This window comes from Larimichthys crocea, chromosome I, assembly GCF_000972845.2.
Source record: "Larimichthys crocea isolate SSNF chromosome I, L_crocea_2.0, whole genome shotgun sequence".
NCBI lineage: Eukaryota > Metazoa > Chordata > Actinopteri > Sciaenidae > Larimichthys > Larimichthys crocea.
This window is the reverse complement of record NC_040011.1, coordinates 2,858,312-2,880,682: the sequence shown is the minus strand read 5'-3', so window position 1 is coordinate 2,880,682 and position 22,371 is coordinate 2,858,312. Positions and strand designations below refer to the sequence as shown.

Genomic DNA, 22,371 nt, shown 5'->3' with positions numbered 1-22,371 from the left:
TGCTATGATGCACTCTAAATCCTGACTGAAAATCCTCAAATAGACTATTGTTATGGAGAAAGTCACACAGCTGATTAGCTACAGCTTTCTCAAGTCTGTGAGTTGAAGATAGCAAGACCAGTATTAGGAGCCTGTGAGCATCTGTCAACAAGACCAGAGCTTTGAGTACACGGGCTGTGAGTCCTCTGGATAGCAAGACCAGTAATTAGCCAAAAAAACTGTGAGCATCTATTGACAAACTGACTTAAACTGACAAATTGACTCGGAAACTCAGAAATCAAATAAGATATGCAGATTTAGAAAAGTCATTAAATAAACAAATCAAATTGTTTTCTGACAATTCTTGTTCTACATGTTCCCAGCTACCTACTTCTAGTGCCCGACTACATCAGTTTGTACGGTAAAGCGTCTTCACAGTGACGTTTTACCGTACAAGGTGCAGGTGCAGTGAAAGAACTTGAAAATCACCCCAGAAGTAGCTGGGAACATGTAGAACAAGAATCAGGTGGAGTTGTCAGAAAACAATTTGATTTGTTTATTTAATGACTTTTCTAAATCTGCATATCTTAGAAAAGAGATTATTATTTGATTTCTGAGTTTCCGAGGTGCACTTTAAGGCATCATGAAGCACTCACACGCTTTACCGTACAAACCGATGTAGTCGGGCACTAGATTTTGAAGTGTAGATAGCGTTACTGCAGTACTGTTTCATATTGAAGTTATTGATTAATATTCCTAATAAAAATTCCCAGAAATTATGAATAGTCCTAGTAAACACTAATGTTGTTGGTGTGGCTCCGAGGATGGCTTGTTGTGATGAACGTCAGGTTGTAGCTCGTTGTCTGTCTTACTACAGTTGAAAATATGCGTGTTTTGTGTTTTAACAACGTTTCGCTTAAGAGTTATTGATCCCGGAAGTGCCAATATCTTTCTAACTTTACCGAAGTGCAGTGGCCAATGAGGCACCTTTCCTTATCTCGTAATTACAAGATCTTTTCTCGTAATTACGAGATAAAGTGTCAAAAACAAAAAAAATTTAATCCAGTGAATATCATGCGTTTCCGTAGTAACACGTATCCATGTCGTGCATCAAAATATTCTTTAATAGCAGCACGTACGTTGTCACTAACAGCGCTCATATTTTGAAAACATGTAAGCCATGTCTTTCCGGTTTAGAGGACCACCAGTCTAATCAGCGACGATTCATGTCGCCCGTGGGTACCTACCCTTTCCGTTTTGAATTTGCTCATGTGTTATTTGATTTGCTATTGTGTTGTTTGATTTGCTATTGTGTTTTTGAATTTGCTGTTGTGTTATTCGATTTGCTGTTGTGTTATTTGATTTGCTATTGTGTTTTTGAATTTGCTGTTGTATTATTCGATTTGCTGTTGTGTTATTTGATTTGCTATTGTGTTTTTGAATTTGCTGTTGTGTTTTGCACTTCAGGGCCACCGTAGGGCATGCCTTTGTTTCTGTCAATAGTCTTTTGATGGTCAAAGATTAAAATCATTTTCACAGGCCCGCCACCACCACCCTACTTTTGGAGGACAACTTTATCTTTATTTACAGAACAAAAAAAGTCAAACAACATAAGGAAGACATAAGGTAAATAATCAAACAGAAAGTAAATATGTGCATAGTAATACACCAGGTGGCGTTAACATTGATCTCTGATAGTAAACAAGAAGGAGGAGGGTTATTGTGTGGCCTTACATTTATACTGACAAGCAGACCAGCAGACAGACAGACAGACAGACAGACAGGCAGACCAGCAGACAGACAGAAGACAGACAGATAGGCAGACCAGCAGACAGACAGACAGACAGACAGGCAGACAGGCAGACCAGCAGACAGACAGACAGACAGATAGGCAGACCAGCAGACAGACAGACAGACAGACAGACAGACAGACAGACAGACAGACAGACCAGCAGACAGACAGACAGACAGACAGTGTGCATGTACTCTGTATCTATAAGTGCTTGTATATATGTGTGGATATTTCAGTGATATCAGGCATTTGTAGAGGTGCATTTTTGAATAAATGTGGACCAAGTTTTGTTGAAATGGGGTATGCTGTGATTAATTGATGCTGACATTTTTTCCACTGAAATTTGATCTGTTAAGAAATTCTTCCAGTGTGTGGTGTTCAGGGTGTGTGATGTTGTTTTCCAGTTTAGGAGGATTGTTTTCTTGGCGACAGCTAGAGCTGTGAACGGTGTAGTTATAGTGTGATTATGTAATTGTACTGATGATATGTCTCCTAAGATGCAGAGTTGAGGGGATAGGGGGATGCGGCAGTCTAATATATGTGATAAGTGATCTGTGACTTGTATCCAAAATTGTCTAATTGGTGTACAGTGCCAGAAAGCATGCATGTAATTGTCTGTGGTGTGCTGTGTGCAATAAGTGCAATGATGTAGTGAAACCCATTTTATGTAATCTCTCACCTGTGTAGTGTGTTCTGTGGTTAACCTTGAATTGAATAAGTTGTACATTTGGGATTTTGCTGTGAGTACATTTATTTTTGCATATTTGAGACCAGAATTCTGCATTTGGAGTGATGGAAAGATCCTGTTCCCACTTTGAGGTCGAGAGAAAAATTAAAGTGTCAGTAGTGTTCAGAAATGTATATATCCTTGAGAGTAATTTAACAGAGCTGGAAATCTTTGAAAAGTCATCTATGATAATTGCTTGATCTTGCGTGTTAAATGTATTGTTGAATTTAGGGAGGATGGTGGACTTAAGCTGTAAGTATCGGAGATACTGACTGTTACAAATGTCGAACTTCTGGATTAATTGTTGAAAATTGATGATTTTGGAATGATTTTTGGAATCCTGTATGGTGGAGATGTGTGATACCTTTTTGTTTCCATGACTTAAAGTTTAATGGTTTCCTGTTTATTGTAAAATCTAGGTTGTTCCAAATTCGTGAACAAGTGGATGGTGCAACCATGGAGCTTTTGATACGAAATATTTTCCACTAAGCTGTCAGAGCTGAGGCTATGGAAAAATTCTGAAAACAGGTGTCATTTTTAACTGTTTGGCTGATGAATGGGAGGTCTGAAATGTTTATATTCTTGCATAGTGCCTGTTCAGTTTCTAAACAGTGATGAGAATCAATAGAATTGAGACATTGCTGTATTGAGGGACTTAAGCCAGGGTAAATTTGGAAGTGAAGGAATCATGGTGAATAGGTAATTAATTTTAAGGAGGACTGACATTTTTATTGTTGAGATTCTTTCTGACAGTGAGATTGGTAGATTTGTCCAACAATTGAGGTTGTAATGGTGTGTAACTTAGATTGAACAGCTCTGAGAGCTTGGAGGATATGTGATATGAGTTTCTGTGCTCTGTCGTCCAGCAGGTTCTTGTGGATCGTGGCTGCTGCTGTGATCCTGCACGACGTCCACTATGCATATTATTATTGTCATTATTGCTACCATATCTGCTACTGTGGTCATTTTATCATTCATTGACATTTTATCATTCATTGTAATTGTACAATATGTTTGTGTTGATTTGTCCTGTACACGTGACATCCATTGCACGTCTGTCCGTCCTGGGAGAGGGATCCCTCCTCTGTGGCTCTTCCTGAGGTTTCTTCCACCTTTTTTCCCTGTTAAAGGTTTTTTGTGGGCAAGTTTTTCCTCACTCGAACCGAGGGTCTAAGGACAGAGGGTGTCACTCACTGTACAGATGGTAAAGCCCTCTGAGGCAAATGTACTTTGTGACTTTGGGCTATACAAATAAAATTGATGTGATTTGATTTTATATGTGAATTCCTAAATATTTAATATTTCCTATGGGAAGGTGAAACTGTGAGGTGAGTTGCCACATCCCTTTGGTCCATGCAGAGGGGTGGAATGGTTGATTTTGATAAGTTGATGGAGTAGTTGGATAGAGATGAGAATGATTTAATGGCAAGGCAAGTTTATTTGTATAGCAGAATTCATACACAAGGCAATTCATAGTGCTTTACAGAGGCAAGGAAAAACATTGGACATTACGACAAGCAATAGAAATAAAACTAAAAAAAAAAAAAAAAAGAGAAGAAAATTTAATTAAAAACACCAGAATGTCATTTAAAATCATTAAAACAGCAAATTTGAAAACAATTTAAAACATTAAACGAATCACTGGATTATGATTAAAAATTCTTTAAAAAAACTCAGCCATAAGCACGTGAAAAGAGAAAAGTTTTTAACCTGGATTTAAAAGTGCTAAGAGTTGGGGCTGATTTCAGTCCTGCTGGTAGTTTGTTCCAGTTGTGAGCAGCATAACTGCTAAATGCTGCTTTACTGTGTCTGGTTTGAACTCTGTGCTCCACTATCTGACCTGAGTCAGTAGATCTCAGAGCCCTACTGGGTCTATATTCTACTAACATTTCGTTTATGTATTGTGGGCCTAAACCATTCAGTGATTTGTAAACTAGTAGCAGAACTTTAAAATCTATTCTGTGGCTAACTGGGAGCCAGTGTAAAGACTTAAGGACTGGGGTGATGTGTTCTGATCTCTTTGTTCTAGTCAAAACTCGAGCTGCTGCGTTCTGAATGAGCTGCAGCTGTTTGATACTTTTTTGGGGGAGTCCAGTCAAAAGACCATTAGAGTAGTCAAGTCTACTGGAGATGAAAGCATGGATCAGCTTCTCCTGATCTGTTTGGGACATAAAGCCCTTAACTCTGGATATGTTCTTAAGTTGGTAGAAGGCTGTTTTGGTGACTGATTTTACGTGACTGTTGAAGGTCAGATCTGAGTCTATCAACACGCCAAGGTTTCGGACTTGGTCTTTAGTTTCTAGAGACAGTAAGCCAAGGTGTTTACTGACAGCAACCCTCTTCTCTTTATTGCCAAAAACAATGACCTCAGTTTTTTCTTGATTTAACTGAAGAAAATTTTGGTTCATCCAATTTTTGACTTGCTCTAGACAGTTACACAATGACTCTATAGGACTGCAGTCATCTGGGGACAGCGCAAGATATATCTGTGTGTCATCTGCATAACTATGGTAGTAGAATTTTGCAGAATTTGACCCAAAGGCAGCATATAGCATATTTAATGACTGACAGACATTCTTGTAGTGATGAGTAGGGTTCCCGGAGGAGGATCAACACATCGTCGGCATAGAGGATTGTTTTCTGTTCTGTGGATATTGATCTGATACCTTTGATGTCGTTGTTTTGTCATATGCTAGCTGTGGCTCCAAGAAAATTGCAAAGAGTGACGGAGAGAGTGGACATCCTTGTCTTGTCCTTGCCATTGTAAAGCTTTGTCAGGTTTTAAAAGCAGAGTAATTACAGCTGTATTCATCATTGGAGGTATGCTGTTGGTTATGAGGAATATAAGGAAAAAGGGGTGAGATGGTGGACCAGAAATGTTTATAGAACTCAGCAGGGAAGCCATCAGGACCGGGTGCTCTATTGTTCTCCATTTTATTGAGTGCATTATGAAATTCAGCTGGGGTTAATGGTCGTTCAAGTAAATTAGTTTATTCTGTTGTTAATTGGGGTAAATTAATATTATTGAGGGATTTATGTATGTCAGAAGCATTTGGGTTGTGAGAGGATGTGTATAAATCTTGATAATAATTCTTAAATACATTGTTGATATCTTTCGGATTATGGTATGGCTTCCCCGCTGAGTCTTTCATTACTGTTATAGTTGTTCTATCTTTATTTTGTTTAACCATATTTGCCAGATATGTAGTTGATTTATTACTGTTCTAAGATGTATTGAGTCTGAGTCTTTCAATAAGAAACTTGTTTTTTTTATTTAACAGTTTGTTCAGTTCCATTTTGTGTTTCTGTAGTTCACAAAAATGTTATCATTAGGATTGGTTGCATGAGTGTTTAGCTCTTTAATTTTCTTTTCCATTTCAAGTCGTAACTTTGTGTCTTTTCTTTTTTTGTAGGATGAGTATGAAATTATTTTGCCTCTTAAAACAGCTTTCCGGGTTTGCCAGAGTAGAGTTGGCGAGGCATTCAGAGAGTCATTCATTTTCATAAAGAATGTCCACTCTCTCTTAAAATAACTGTCAAATTCTTGACCCTCTAGTAGTGATGTGTTGAACCTCCATCTGGAAGAAGTACTGAAAGTTGTCTTTGTGTGCAGTTTAACTGAGACTAGTGTGTGATCACTGATCGTGTTTGGATGAATTTGTGTTTCAAATATATCAGAATGTAATGAGTTGCTAGTGAGAATAAGTCAATTCTAGAGTATGTATGGTGTACTTTTGAAAAATGGGTGTATTCTCTGTTATTAGGATGATTTAGCCTCCAGCTATCACTAAGACCCCAATCATCCATATACTGTTTTAAAACTATAGTAGATTTAAGTGGTCTGATGTTCCCTGTTGTGTTTGATTTATCTATTGTTGGATCAAGTATTGTATTGAAATCTCCACCTGTTGTTAAGTCTGGTTTTTAAGGGTAGAGAAAACACTGTGAAAAAGAGGGGTCATCATTATTAGGGCCATAAAGATAACCTATTGTGAGAGGGTTGCTATCAATGGATATGTTGATAATAATATATTGTTCTTCCGGTCTACCATCCACCATTCACCGACAAATCCACCAATTGCACGTGCTCACACAAGATTATTAACATCTCATTCTGTGTTTTCTGGAATCTGACTATCTGGACCCGTCCAGTGACTGCTGAGAAAGATCAGCTGACAACAGGGGAAAGTCCTTGCGACTGCATGGAGAGACAGCTGAGAGGAGGGAATAGACCCCAACGGGACAGTCGTGGGTTAGCTGCCCGCGATTGTAGTCTCTGATGCCTTGCAGCATGTAGAGTCACCCTCAGTAGCTACAAAGAAGCAGACAAAGAGAACACCCCCAGAGTCTGCGAGAGCGGGGGCGGAAGAAGACTCACCAGCTGACAAAATAGTAACGACTGGACCGGAAACGAGTAAAGTCAGCACAGTGAAAGAAAACACCACAGCAACCAGCTCAAGCCTTGCCACAGCAGCGGACCACAATCTGCAGATCTGTAGCTGCGGATGGAGGAAAATATCCGGGGGTTGAGGATTCACCAGGGAAAGAAAAGGTACTTGAGCGAAAAGAGTCAGGGGCCTCGCATTGACTATTTCTTGCAGAAGGAGTCGAATCAGTTGAATGAAGTTCACCAACTGGACGAAAACCATAGCTTGGAGAGCATCAGCACTCCTGTCATGGAAGGGGCAAACTCAGGCACTAAGTTAGCGATGGAACAAACATCAGCGGTGGAACCCACCCAAACCCCCCGACCTGCAGTCGAGCGGAGACTCCCAGGTCACAAACCGCGTGTGAACTGGCCCGGCGCTGTGGAAAAGAAGCTGTGGGAAAGGTGAATAGTGATCTGATCCGGTCCCTTGAACAACTTCAAGGCACAGTGGAGAAGAAGTTGGAGAAAATGGGAAACATCATGTATCAATATGGAGCAGAACGCTTTGGAGCACTACAGTCGAAAGTTTCTATACAGGCTCCCACTCCACCAGTCTCCAGGAGGCAACAAGAGATCAAGCGCCTCGTTCAAGAATGGAGACAACTAAGGAAACTTTGGAAGAAGGCCTTGGAAGTGGAAAAGGAGGGCATAAGTACCCTCCAAGCTGACATCAAAAACACGTCTGGTGTCCCTCCACAGAACAGAGAACTCACAGAAACGAAGGAGGAAGAAAGAACAAACGAGAACACGGTTCTACAAAGATCCCTTCAAATTCTTAAAGACTCTCTTCACCAAGGAGAAGAGTGGAGTCCTAAAAACAACACAGAACGATCTGGAGGAGTTCTCTGAGAGCAACCCACTCGGATCCAAAGCGCCATGAACACCTGGCCATTCCCCCAGACATTCTACCAATTGACCCCCCAGAGCATCAATTTGAGAACGGTCCTCCAACATGGAAGGAGGTGGAGAAGTTTGTCCATTGGGCGAGGACAGCGTCAGCTCCTGGGCCAAATGGAGTTCCATACAAGGTGTACAAGAACGCACCAGATGTCTGTAGGTTTCTCTGGAGCCTCATGAGGACGGTATGGCAGAAGAGGTCCATTCCCAAAGCGTGGCGTAGGGCAGGTGGGATCCTTATCCCAAAGGAGAAAGACGCAACGAACATCAGTCAGTTCCACCCAATTGCCTTGCTTAACGTGGAGGGTAAGATCTTCCTCGGAGTCATCGCACAAAGAATGGCCGAGTACCTGCACAGAAATGAGTATGTGGACACATCTGTTCAGAAGGCAGGAATATCGGGCTTCTCTGGGTGCCTAGAACATGCCAGCATGATCTGGCACCAGATCCAAATGGCAAAACTAGAGAAAAGGAACCTCCATGCAATCTTTTTGGATCTTGCCAACGCCTTCGGCTCTGTGCCCCATGAGCTCCTCTGGACTGCCTTAAAGTTCTTCAACGTCCCGGACACCATCACAACCCTGGTCATGGACTACTTTCAGGATCTGCAATTCTGCTTCACTATGCCTGAATTTACCACCTCATGGCAGCACCTGGAAGTAGGCATCATGGCCGGATGTACCGTATCTTCCCTGCCCTTTACCATGGCGATGGAGGTCATCATCCGAGCCTCAAAATGGGTCATAGGTGGACAAAGACTTGGCTCTTGCTGGCGCCTCCCTCCCCTCAGAGCCTACATGGATGACATCACTATCCTGACTACCACCGTCCCATGCACCAGGAGTTTACTCAGAAAAGTCGGGAGAACATCGGTTGGACCCGTATGAAAATTAAACCATCCAAGTCACGCAGCATCTCAGTGGTGAAGGGAGTGCTTGATGACCTGCAGTTCTTCATCAGAGACGATCCAATCCCCACGATATCTGAGCAGCCAGTCAAAAGCCTTAGAAGGCGCTATGACGCAAGCCTTAAAGATAAAGACCAGGTGAGGCAACTGTGCAAAGACATCAACGCAGGCCTGCTGGCGATTGACAATACCCAACTACCTGGGAAGCTAAAATCCAGGTGCTTCCAGTTTGGTCTTCTACCCCGGGTGTGGTGGCCCTTGGCAGTCTACGAGGTGCCCATCTCAACAGTAGAGAGGCTAGAAAGAAGAGTTTCAACCCACGTCAAGAAGTGGCTGGGACTTCTGCGCTGCCTCACCACCACAGGCCTCTATGGAGACAGTGTCCTCAAGTTGCCCCTTACAAGCCTTACGGAGGAGTTCAAGTGTGCCAAAACACGACTGCAGATGACCCTGAACAAATCCAAAGACCTGGTGATGAGGGAAAATGCACCAACCTTGGCTACTGGGCACAAGTGGATACCGACAAGAGCAGTGGAAGAGGCAACAGCAGCTCTCAGTCATGCTGACATTGTGGGGAATGTTCAGCAAGGAAGAGGCGGCCTGGGATTAACAACTAGCTGTCCAGCCTGGAGAAGTGCCACTGCGCCAGCACGGAGGAAGATGGTGGTGGAGGAGGTGCGCCGTCAGGAGGAGGCAGCAAGATGGGCCAAGGCAGTCACCCTTGGCAAACAGGGTCGGTGGACACGGTGGGAAGGTGTCGAAAGGAGGAGGCCATGGACGTGAGGAGCTTGAGCTTCGCCATCAGAGCCACTTACGATGTCCTCCCGACACCAGCTAACCTCCACCAGTGGTTTGGAGAAGATCCTGCGTGCATCCTGTGCACCAAGCCAGCCTCCCTCTGTCACATACCCACAGGGTGCAAAACAAGCCTTTCCCAGGGACAGTACACTTGGCGGCTCTTCAAAATCTGCTTCCACACTGGAGGAAAAACGATCTAGCATCAACACCCTACCACTGCCAACATCTAATATTTCATGGGGAATTGCCTTTGTCCGTGAAGGGACCATAGCTGCCAGGAAAACTCTACACCATCTGAGAGAAGCCAGCTGTGCCCAGCACGCAACTGGAAGATGCTGGCAGATGGTGTTCCCCTCAGAGATCGCCACTACCACCTTGAGGCCTGACCTGATGCTCTGGTCCCCTTCCTTAAAGAAGTTAGTCGACCTCACCGTACCCTGGGAGGACTCAATGGAAGAGGCATATGAGCGGAAACACCTGCGGTATTCTGAGCTGGCTGCTGACGCTCGACACCGTGGCTGGAATGCTGAAGTCCGCCCAGTGGAAGTGGGGTGCAGAGGCTTTGTGGGAACATTGACCACAAAACTTCTGAGGGACCTGGGAGTCAGGGGCCAGAGCCAGCACACAGCCATCAAAGCTGCGTCAGAGGCAGCCGAAAGAAGCACACCTGAGGTGTCTGCCACTTCACAACAAGGCAACTCTCGTGGTTAATTGGGCTTGGGACGCAAGCTCAGGACTGATCATCCTGCAGCTGGCCACCGCTGGAGAGGGTGTATAGTGTGAAAGGCCGAAACACCCCATGACCCAGTGGAACACTATTGATGATGCGTACCCATAAATTCATTCCTCCTTGAAGTCTACCATCCACCATTCACCGACAAATCCACCAATTGCACGTGCTCGCACAAGATTATTAACATCTCATTCTGTTTTCTGGAATCGGATGTGAAATTGTGTTATTGTGATTGAATTTAATTTTGTTATTAATCATAATCGCAACCTCTCTTTGTCTTGAATTGTAATTTGAAGTAAAGATATGAGGAAAATGTGTAGATTTCAGAATAGTGTTTCTTGTATCAGTTAAATGAGTTTCTTGCAATACAGTGGTCCCTCGTCCCTCATGGGGTTACGTTCTAAAAATAACCCGCAATAGACGAAATCCACAAAGTAATCAGCTTTATTTTTTTCAATTATTATACATGTTTTAAGGCTGTAAAACCCCTAACCACACACTTTTATACACTTTTCAGGCATTAACATTTTCTCACATTTCTCTTTTATTTAAAGTTCAAAGTTTATTCTCAAAGTTCAAACTTTCGCAGATTTAACAAAAATAAGTACAATACTGTATTAGTAAATGAAACCGTATTTCACAGTTCCTCTGACGGTGCCTCTTTGTCCTGGCGCCACTCCGCTGTAATGGCTTTGTCCTCTGAAGGCCTTGGTGCAGGTGTTTTTTTTGTACAGTACTCCCTTAGCTAATCAGGACACCGAACACAATGCACGTTCATACTGTACAGTACGCTGTAAAAAAAAAAGCATGCAAAATTACACAAAAAAAATCTGCAAAACAGCAAGGCCGCGAAAGGTGAACCGCGTTATAGTGAGGGACAACTGTAGACAAATGTCAGCTTATATTTTGAGCAGATGGTTAATGACTTTTATTTGTTTTGCCTGACTCCCAATTCCACATATGTCCCAGCTTACAAACTGAATTGTGGACATGATTCAGTAAACAGAAATATGTGTGCTTTGTTTTGTTTTCTTTTTTTTTTTCCTTTTCTTGCTGTGTTTTGAGAGAGTAATGAAAAGTGATTTGATTAGATTTATGTGTGTGTCTGTGTGTGCTTGTATGCGTGTTAGTTCCTTTCCATTCATAACATTCAACCTTTCCCCTTGACCTGTCCCAACCCCTTCCCCATGTTCCCAATGCCCTCCTGCAGGGAAGACAAAAAAACACAAAACACAAACAAAGCAATCAATACATAACACAAAAAGTGGGATAAGGGATTTAAACATTATCCAATGAGAGAGAAAACAAACAAAAAAAAACAAGATGACGAACAAACAAACAGAACAAAAAAGAAAAAGAAAAAAATAAGGAAGAAAGCAAGCAGAACAATTGAAGAAAGGAAAAACTGTGGACTACGTCACGTGACTAATCTGCAGATTCTTGTCACACCATAACCCGGATTTGTATCCATGGTAACCCGTCGCTCAGATGAAGTTTGATGTATGCGACTGTTTACATGAGCAAACAGCAGCAGGTTGAAGTAAGTTTTTCTGGCTCAGGATTACCTCTCCTCCACCAAGCCAGTAAGTAACTGGAATTAAGTAAGTAAGTAAGTTACTGCAGAGCTTCCTGACGATGTAAAGTTTGTCAATGACATTTTTCCACGCCTCTGTCATGGTGCGGTGAAGCAGCCTGCGTCTCCTCAGGATCTCCGGTGGATACTGGTCACTGATGGAGAAGTTGGTATCACGCAGCTCCTTTCCTCTCCTCATGATGGACATTTTCATCTTTGTATCAAGAACTTCTGCCACAATGGGACGACTTTTCTGCCTTGATGCGTGGGCATGCCCAATATGGTGCGCTCTGGAGAAATGGATGGCTTTGACCTCACGCTTGTCCATCTTGAGATTCTCTTTCATTAAAGATTTCAACAGTTGCTCTGTGGACAGCTAAGTTTCTTTATTTGTCTCCGGCAGCCTGTGGATTATTATGTTGCCTCTCATGTTTCTGCGTTGCATTTCAAGAATATCATTTGACATTTTGTCACTCTTTTGTTGGAGTTCAGTTGTCAGTTCTTTAAGATTGTTTACTTCGACTCTGAGTGAGGCCTTGTCTTGCTTGAGGGCTTCGATCAAAGAGTTGTTAGTCCATGGCTTGTTTTAGATCCTCAACGTCGTCTGACAACTTTTTTAGCAGATCTAGCTTCTTAAGTTGTTTTTCCATTGTATTCATTGACTCTCTTATATCTCTGAAATGCTTGAGTCATGTTGTTCACTCGATATTTCCTGTTTCCACTCGAGCTCAGTTGCGCTCTTCCACACTTGCTATCGCGCTGAGTAGACATATTGTTGTAGATCGTGTCGATATAAAGTTCCAAATCTTCAATGGATTGTTCCACAAACGATTCCAGTTTGGGTTGCTGAAGTTGGTGATGATTCAATTTAGTTTTGCAGCATGTCGAGTCGGCTGGTATGAGGTCTCACAGTCTCGCCGCCATGATTTCAAAAGGGGGGGCACAGGCATTCTTTATCTGTGGTGTTCCACAGGGTCAGTCCTCTGTCCATTTTTTTTTTATTTCTATGCTTTCTATGCTTCCTTCAGGACTTCATAAGACCTTGCTATGTTGCTATGCAGATGATAAGCCCCTTTATATCTGTCATTAACCCATCAATAACGTCATTCTAATCGTAAACATAACTAATCTAATATCAGACCATTGTCCAATTTAATTTGAGACCATTTACACCAGTTATCTAAATATAGTAGCTCCCTGTACAGCAACAAACAGCCATTCTCACCCTGTGGTCAGTTTGAAACACAGTTTCAGGGCTTCAAGTGATTCAAAGCCTTATCTGGCAAGGCTGGGTATGTACTGTATATTACTAAACCCTGTGACCTGATTACTGATTATAAATGCCAGCTCCATAATGTCTGAGGGAGCTACACTGTTGCCCACAAAGACACGTTCCTCTTTTTATTCCTATTTATACACATCAGGTTAATGATGGCTTAATTTTCACTGTGATATGTTTGGAAGAGATTGATCAATAAAGTTTTGAGAAGATCTTTATCAAGAATAAATCACATCGTCAAAATCATTTCATGAGAAGACTAAAAATATTTTATTCCAACTTTATGGGCAACAGTGCACATACTTTAGTTGGAGAGATCCTTTTGAGTGACAAGCATAACACAACCAATGGCAGACTGCTTTGGTGTAATGTGAGGCAGAAGTCCAAAGTGGTGCTACCAGATCAACAGACTTGTGAGGGGGGTTAGGTTAGATTAATTAATTTTAAGTGTCTAACTGAATTTATAAAATGCTTCATAATTCAATGAATAATATTTACACTGTTTAATCTAAAATTGGTCATTGATTACATTGTAATATAACGGATCTATAACTCCACACATTGCCTATTACTGTGGAAACAACAATACGGTCAGTCAGAGATGGGTGGTTATGGAGACAGAGAGATTTTTAAACGACCTGCTGCAACATCTGAAGTAAAATTTGCTTAAATCTAATATTTTGTTGGGGTCAGTTGCATTTTTACGGGTATTTTGCGTTGACATAGGGCAAACATTTTTAATACATGTCTAATTGCATTCCAATACATTTCTCTTGTATTGCTCTTTCACATAACTCAGACTATAGAAGTGTTAAAAAAAACCTATGTCGAATTATTTAGGGGACACTTGAGGAGGTCCCCGGTATATTTTCTTATTGGCTGATTCTCTTTGTTGATTCTCTTTTATTACATTTGTCTGTTTTATTCTTCCTTTCTGTCATTTACACCTGCATACCTTATGTCAATACTGTGTGTTCTTCATCTTATTAAGCGATGAAAAAATATACAATGTATTTTGTATTTGTAAATATTTCAAATTAATATAAATGTGGCTTTTGAGCTATTACATTGTATATATAGAAGATAAGTGTGAAAATAGAGAGCACCATGAAAAATGAGGGGACAAACAGAGACAGAGAACTATGAGGAACTGAGGTGAGGCAAGGGGATACTAGATGTATTGTGTCATACCAGGAACTGACAGCTGTAACCTCTGCACTTCTCTCCACACAGCTGCACTTAAAAATTTACAGGTGCATACACTCTTTAATATGGTCCTGTGCTCCTTCACACACCGCCTACTGGTGATAAATACCAATACAATACAGCAACCGCCTGATGGCTATGAGCCATTGATGTTGGACCTGAGAATTTCAACCTCTAAACTTTTAAATGGGGGGAGCAAAATTTCAAGATGAGTCTAAAATATTTAAAAAGGTATCTTTGATTATGTTCATACACCTGCACCAAATCCAAAAGCACGTTAATGTGTTTTTATGTGTTTTGTTGCAGGTTTGTTAAGTAAGGGGCTACTCAGTCATAAAATAACTATTACTTGAAATGATTAACATAATAACAGAAGATGAGGAGAGAAATATGTGACATACCTGTGACACTGTGATGGTGCTTCCCCCACCCTGAGGGCAAAAAAGAACGGGCTTTTTTACAGTACTGGACTCTGCAGACCTAACATTTCACACCCCAACCCTAATACAACAGATACAGCAAGTAACATTAAAACCTCTGTAGTTGACATCCAAACAGGGACAGGCAGTGGATCCCACAGGCTATCTTAGTGTGTATATGGCTGACACAACACACAGAGAGTATGGCACACTTACAATGTACAAATGAATTTTAAGCTAAATTCTAAAAGAATCTCCAGGCCATTGTCCAATTAGCCAGTATCCTTTAAAATGACAAAATCAGCAAGACAAAAAACAATCAAGTAAAATAATCTGATCCATTCTGCCTGTTTGGTCTCCACCACACGGGCATCCAAGGTAGTTACATTCTTGTTCAACTTGATGCGCACTCCAGGTGGCGCTGTTGGCTGTACTGTAGTTGGACAAGCATAATCTTTGGGCTCCTGGTGCCTAACTTTTATCCCACAAGCCAACAAGGAATTTAATTTTCTTCTAAATCCTAAAGAAACTCCACGAAGAGTTTAGCATGTCTTCATAGTGAGCTAATGTATTAGGATCAAATCCAACAGACCAGACAGAGATTCAAGATACAACAATGTGGACTGGACAGTTTTTGGTTGACATTCACAACCAAGCCAACCAAGCACCTCGAAACTGAAGCAAGCCTTGTCAGAGTCTGGTGGTCACTATATAGTCTTATTATGTTTCTATTGTTTTATGGTTTATGCAAAAAGAATTTTCTCTCATGAGAAAATAAAAACCTGAATGAAGTCAAATGAAAAAGGTTTGGCAGTTTTATCAAGTGTGGGAAACACAGGTGTGAAAATGGCTGTTTGTATCATTATTTTATGATCAAAGCTTCACTGTGATTATTCAATTAAATTCAGTTCAATTCAATTTAATCCAATCCAGTTCAATTTTGTTTATATAACAACAAATCATAACAAAAGTTATCTTGTGATACTTCCATATTGAGCAGGTCTAGAGTGTACTCTTTATAGAGACTCAGTCTTACTGGGGATTCACACCGGGAATGTAAGCGCCACGGAGATCATGAGATCATGCGATAAACAGTGTACAAAGTAAACAACAACAACAAACAGCTGACTTTGCTTCTCCGACGTGGTAGAGATTCTAAAAAGGATCTGTTGGGTCATAAATTATTGTGTGTTGTTCAACTTCAACAATTAGTCAATTGTCAATTAGTCAATAATCGTTCTTGTTGAGACCCTTTGATTGATTGACTTGTGTAATCTTGCATAAATACGGCTGGCTCGCTACGCTGCCATTACACTGCTGTCACGCGCCCAGTGGGGTCTGACACCAGGATGGAGCTAAACCGCGGCGCAGCCGTTCCGCAGCGCTTACGTGCCTGGTGTGAATCCCCAGTTAAGGCTGAGAGTCTTCTGTAAAGACATGAACTTTTATCAGATCCCCAGTTCTAATGGAACACTGTGAGCAGTAGCTCATTTAAAGGACCTGACCATAGCATTGCAAAGGTTAGACTTCAAACACATCAACAGTTAAGGGCTGCCCAGTGTATGAACAGATTCCTCCAGGTTGCTCTGAACAGCTTCACATAAGCTGACCTCTTCAGGTCACACAACCCACTTCTAACACCATCCAACACATCTTACTATAAGCTAATAGCTAATAGCTTGTTAACTAAAGTTTCAATTTATCAACAGTATTTGTCAATGTTTCTTTTTTTAGATGGATTATTATGTTATAGTAATTATAATATACTCTACTAATGAATGATTATTCTTATTGCAAGGCATTAAGTCATTATGAGCATTATCTAGATAAATATTGTTATTATTATCTTTGTATATCATATAGCACTGATTTTAAGTTTTTAATGTGTTTTTGTCATGCTTCAGTTACTGTATCACAAGATGTTTGTGTGTGATCAAAAGACACCATGATCATGACATGACAAGATAACAAAACTGGGATAACAATATTTTTGCCTAAATAAATGTTGATACTTAAAGGTGCACTGTGTGATTTAGAGATTTAGATTTAGATTTAGATTTAGAGAGATTTATTAGCCATGTTAAACTGCCGTGTTTCTACTGTAGCCCAGAACAGCCAAATTAAACAATGGCTCTATATAGGCCATGTGGCATTTTTCGGATGTTTTGCAAGATATGGACTTGGACTCAGACTCGAGTTGACTTCCAACCTGACTTGACAGAAAAGAAAAGGACTTAAGTATCAATTTTGACTTGGATTTTTTTTTTGATGAAAAGTGTGTTTGTCCCACGTGTGTTTTCTTCCTCACCTGGGAAACAGTGATACTGCACTTTTTAGCGAGCTCTTCTTTGGCCTCCTCACTGGGGTACGGGTTGCTCAGGTGTGAATAAAAATATTCATTCAGGATTTCCGTGGCCTGTTTGCTAAAGTTTCGCCTTTTTCGTCTATAAGAAGAAAAACAAGAAAGAATTAGAAATTCATAAATCTAAACAGAGAGCACTAAGAGCACCAACCGTACGTACAATTGTCCTTCACTAAGGACACCAGGGTTTTTTAAAAATTCTACCTATAGTGGCTTTATCAAAAATGTATTTTAATTTCTTTAGAGCATGCTGTCTCAGTACAACTATGACACTCCATCTTCAAGATGTTCCACACTCAAGATGTGTGTGGCTTAAAAGAAGTGGAAGTGGTAGCAGTAGAATGCTCAAAAGTCCAAAAGGAGTTAAGACTAAGTGTATAAACTGGACATTGTATATACTTGTGTGTTTATAGTCTCACCTAGCATCCAGGAACCTGGAGCGCAGGATCATGACGGCCTCACAGGTGCTCTGCTTGAGCTGCATTTGGATGGAACTGAACTTTTGGTGAATGATGTTCACCATGCGTTCAATCTCTTTGGGTGAGATGGGCCGTGTCCGTGACTGTTCTCTCAGCAGGTTCATTACATGAGTGGTAAATTCATTGCAGGCCTAATAAAATATCACAGACACACAAAGTCATGGACATAAAGCCCCTCCATCACACAGTTCAGCAGCAGAGGAAGGTAAGCTAAGTCTGTTTGTGTTTTTTATGCTGTTAAACAATTTAAAAGAAAAACTTTTGACCCTTGTTCTGAAATCAGGCCCTCATCAGGTACTGCATTTCACTACACAACCCTAATCACATCTGCTAACATAACCTCTTGTTCTAATTTTAAGCTTTTCAACCTTTTTGTATTATATTATAATTTTAATTTTGTAAAGTATTCCCAAATTATGAGAAATGTTGCAGCAACCAAAATGAATGGAAACATTAGTGAAACATCATTCTATGTCTGATCGACCCACACAGTCAGCAGGTTTTTATACACCAACGATGGGACATAAAGGTAGATTTGTGTGTCGTCAGCATAGCAATGACAAAGAAAATTTGATCTAGCAGGAAAAAATAGACCCAGAATTGTTATTGTTTATGCCACATTATGTTCTGTGATTTACAAATGAGGGAATCCAGACCCCCTGAGACCAATAAGATTCTAATGATGGTCTATAATTGAGTAAATTATGTATTGATTATAATTTATAATATAATATAAGCCTGAGCATCGACTTCAGACTTCATCATATTTTCATTCTATGTAAAACTGTATGAGCTCTGTTTCATTCTTTTACAGAAAAATACATCAACTACACAGGAGATGATTTGAATTCACTTACAAAATATATAAATAACATTCAAATGTCTGGACACACAGTTGACATACAGTAAACAGCCCTATTCAGCTACAGTAGTAAGAACAACTCAACTATGTAAAGAGAAACAACAGTCCATCATTACTTTTTAGACATGAAGGTCAGTCAATTCAGAAAATGTAAATAACTTTGAATGAGCCTTCATGTGCAGTCACAAAGAACATCGACCACTGTGATGAAACTGAGGACTGCTCCAGGAAATGAAGACCAAGAGTTAGCTCTGCTGCAGAGAAGTTCATTACAGTTACTATGCTCAGAAATCACCAATGAACAGCACCTCAGAGTTCAAGTAGCAGAAACACCTCAACATCAGCTGTTCAGAGGTAGGGATGGGAGTGTGTTTCAATTCCATGGAATCGTTTGGCAGTTTATCTAACGATTCTCTTATCAATTCCAGAAAGCACGAATTACGTCACGTAACTTACGCAAGTTTGGCACATGCAGTGCAATCAGTAGTAAACAGTGTCACCCACTTGGTTCAAACGCTCAAAAGTTTGGCTGCATTTTACCAAAAAAGATGGCAACAGGGCGACTTGCAATCATTGCAAAGTGGAGATAACAGCGTCGGGAGGGAACACGACAAACATGCAGAAACATTTGTGCACACAACATGCAATATTTTTAAATGAATGTCGTGTTTTTGACACGCTTCGGACTGGAGATTAATCTCAACCTAGCAGCAGCGGCAGCAGCCAGGCTATGACCACCTCTGCAGTTACTATGGAAGGTAACTCTGGTTCTTGTGTATTTGCCACAGTTACACATCAATACTATTATCTTGACTGTGGGCCTCTTTTGACCTTGCTGTTGGTTTTGTAAGGTTGTGATACTAAACAAAGTTGATGCTGATCAAACTTTGTTCTCCTTTTGAGAATCGATAAGAGAATCGATAAAGAATCGAATCATTAAGCAGAATCGATAATGGAATCGGAATCGAAAAAATCTTATAATTTCCCATCCCTATTCAGAGGAGACTGTGTGAATCACACCTTCATGGTCTGAATTACTGTAGAAGACACCACGAGTGAGGGAGACAACAAGAAGAAGAAGAGAGCTGTTTGGACCAAGAAACACAGAGAATGGACATTAGATCAGAGGAATTTTGTCCTTCGGTCCAACCATCAGGTCTTTGTGAGACACAGAGAAGGTAGATAAAAGGTATCTGCATGCATGGTTCCCACCATGAAGCATGGAGGAGGTGTGATGGTGCGGGGGAGCTTTGCTGGTGATACTGTTGGTGATTTATTCCAAATCTTGCGTGTCATAGCAAAAACAACATCAGAAGGTGTCCAAACTTTTGACTGGCACTGTAGAATAATAACAATAATAACATATTCACAGAAAATCAGAAGTGGTTCACAGCAGCTACAGAAGTGGAGACTCACCTGCTCATATTTCTCTAGCTCTGTGTGATATATCTGTCTGATCTGTGTTAGCTTGGCCCTGTAGTCAGAGTGCTCGATGGAGTTATCAGTCACACCACCTGCTGCTGCAGCTGCTGCAGCTGTAGCCACTGCCGCTCCACCCCCTTTCTCAGGTCCAGCAACACCCTCTGCCAGCAGCATGTTGTCCAGTCTCATCAGCTGGGTGTCTGGAGGCTCTTCTTCCTGTGCACCACGGATACTCAGTCCTGAACAAAGACAAAAATACTGCTTATGAATGAAGAAGTAAAAGGTAAGGTTTTAATGCAGTGTGTGTGTGTGTGTGTGTGTGTGTGTGTGTGTGTGTGTGTGTGTGTGTGTGTGTGTGTGTCAGAGACAGAGTGTATCCATGGCACCAGTCTGTAGAGACAGTAACAGTTGAAATCTACAGAGCAGCACTCCTCTGGCTGTAATCCCATCAAGATGAAACAAAACAACATCCACACCTGATCCCACATCCTGCTCACCACCTTCTCTGCTGTGTACATTAACAGCCAACCGATGGCCATTTTCACAAATGACTTCTCACTTCACAAGTTCCAGGCATGAGATGCAACACTGTAGTTTTTATAGTCCAGTAACAATTTTGCATAAATACAGAGAATTAAGTATTTATGTTTTCAACACAAACTGAACCTGTCTTGAAACCATCATTTTCTATCCATTATACCTCACAATACAAAAGTGTCAGACAGAATATAAACTGTAAAGTCGTTCTGTGGGTGGCACTACAGAGGGAAGGTCACAAAGTCTAAATCTATAATATAATGGGTTCATCTCATTAGGAAAATGATTGTTGCTGAGCAAATGTCATTACAGTCTGCCTTTTAGAGTATGACATATGTAATATTGTTGACATTTTTATCTGATAGTAGGACGAGATAAAAGCTCACAGTGTCAGTGAGAGCAGCGAGGCTCTGTATCTGCTGCAATACTTTGAGTGAGACGTTAACATGTCCAAAATGACAATGCTAATGTGCTGATGTTAGCAGATCATCTTTACCTTGCTCATGTAATCTTGATATAGCTTGTTAGTATGCTAAAATAATTAGTAATTAGGCGTAAAGAAAAGAAAATTCTGATTATCACCAAAGTTATTACAGTTCTTTCTGAGGGGAATATGAATATTTGTATTACAGTGCATGACAGTTACATGTTCAGTAGATTCAGTAGTTGAAACACGTGGGTCCGTAAATGGGTGACTATTTACAGTGTGGGTGACCATTCACCTCCATTTTGTGTTCAGTTCACCTAACCTGAACGTTTCCAGCATCAGACTGCTTCACATTCTTGACCTGTCCTTTCTAGTGATGTCACCATTTTTCTAGATCACTGGGACAACTATTTTCAGCATCAGTATAAATAATGAGGGGCACCTCGTGTACCCCAGATGTGCTGGAGGAAGAAAAGTCACAATAAAGAAGGGAAGAGTTTCTCACAATCTGGCCACTCTTGATCCAAAGTGTTGTGACAAAGTGACAAACCGACAACATTTCCACCTTCAAACTAAAATTTAAAATGACGATTTAGCAGACACAAGATAGGTTTCACAAATTAGTGTTCAGCTTTAGCAAGGCTACAGAAAGAGACATGAATACAAATATAGATTAAATGATTCTTTAAGGAACCGCCCTAAGCTGGTTTAAGTCGTATTTCTTAGATCGATCTCAGTTTGTTCACGTCAGTGATGAATCCTTTGTCACAGACAAATCACTCTATCAATTTTCATTGTTATGCTGACGACACCCAATTATATTTATTGATCAAGCCTGATGCAACCAATCAGTTAACTAAACTCCAAGCATGCCTTAAGGATATAAAAAGTTAGATGAATTTTCTGATGTTAAATTCAGACAAAACTGAAGTTCTTGTAATTGGACCCAAACACCTCAGAAACTCTCTTTCTAGAGACTTAGTTACTTTAGATGGGATCACCCTGGCCTCCAGCTCCACTGTAAAGAATCTTGGAGTTGTTTTTGATCAGGATTTGTCCTTTAACGTCCACATAAAACAAATTTCGAGGACTGCATTCTTCCACTTACGTAACATCGCTAAAATCAGACGCATTGTCTCTCAGGCGGATGCAGAAAAACTAGTCCACGCATTTGTTACTTCAAGGCTGGACTATTGTAACTCTTTGTTATCAGGCTGCTCTAATAAGTCTCTTAGGACTTTGCAGTTAATTCAGAATGCTGCTGCACGTGTTCTGACAGGAACCAAGATCAGAGATCACATCTCTCCCATTTTGGCTTCCTTGCATTGGCTACCTATTAAATCTAGAATAGAATTTAAAATTCTTCTCCTTACTTACAAAGCTCTTCATGGTCAGGCACCATCATATCTAAAAGAGCTCATAATACCTTACTACCCCTCTAGAACACTGCGCTCTCAGGACGCTGGGTTCCTTGTGGTTCCTATAGTTTCCAAAAGTAGATTGGGAGCCAGAGCTTTCAGCTATCAGGCTCCTCTTCTGTGGA

General features: G+C 40.8%; 1 protein-coding gene and 1 long non-coding RNA gene across 4 annotated transcripts in view; one reads left to right on the top strand and one right to left on the bottom strand.

Moving 5' to 3' along the window:
* LOC104934745 (pre-B-cell leukemia transcription factor 3) overlaps positions 1 to 19,039 on the bottom strand; it is a 37,878-nt gene extending 18,839 nt beyond the window's left edge. Inside the window, exons 1-4 of one of the 3 annotated variants that reach the window (XM_027284578.1) lie at positions 18,559 to 19,039; positions 17,521 to 17,711; positions 17,048 to 17,183; positions 14,722 to 14,751 (exon numbers count right to left, since the gene is read on the bottom strand). In XM_027284578.1, the coding sequence (XP_027140379.1) occupies positions 14,722 to 14,751; positions 17,048 to 17,183; positions 17,521 to 17,684 (330 nt within the window). In that variant the 5' untranslated portion in view covers positions 17,685 to 17,711; positions 18,559 to 19,039. The remainder of the gene's footprint in view (positions 1 to 14,721; positions 14,752 to 17,047; positions 17,184 to 17,520; positions 17,712 to 18,558) is intronic. The other 2 variants (XM_027284571.1, XM_027284575.1) reach the window with 2 other exon arrangements.
* Positions 19,040 to 19,139: 100 nt separating this feature from the next.
* LOC113746932 (uncharacterized) lies at positions 19,140 to 20,801 on the top strand. The gene is made up of 2 exons (XR_003463233.1): positions 19,140 to 19,200; positions 19,442 to 20,801. It is a non-coding gene; the product is annotated as an uncharacterized LOC113746932 (long non-coding RNA).
* The last annotated feature ends 1,570 nt before the right edge of the window (positions 20,802 to 22,371 follow it).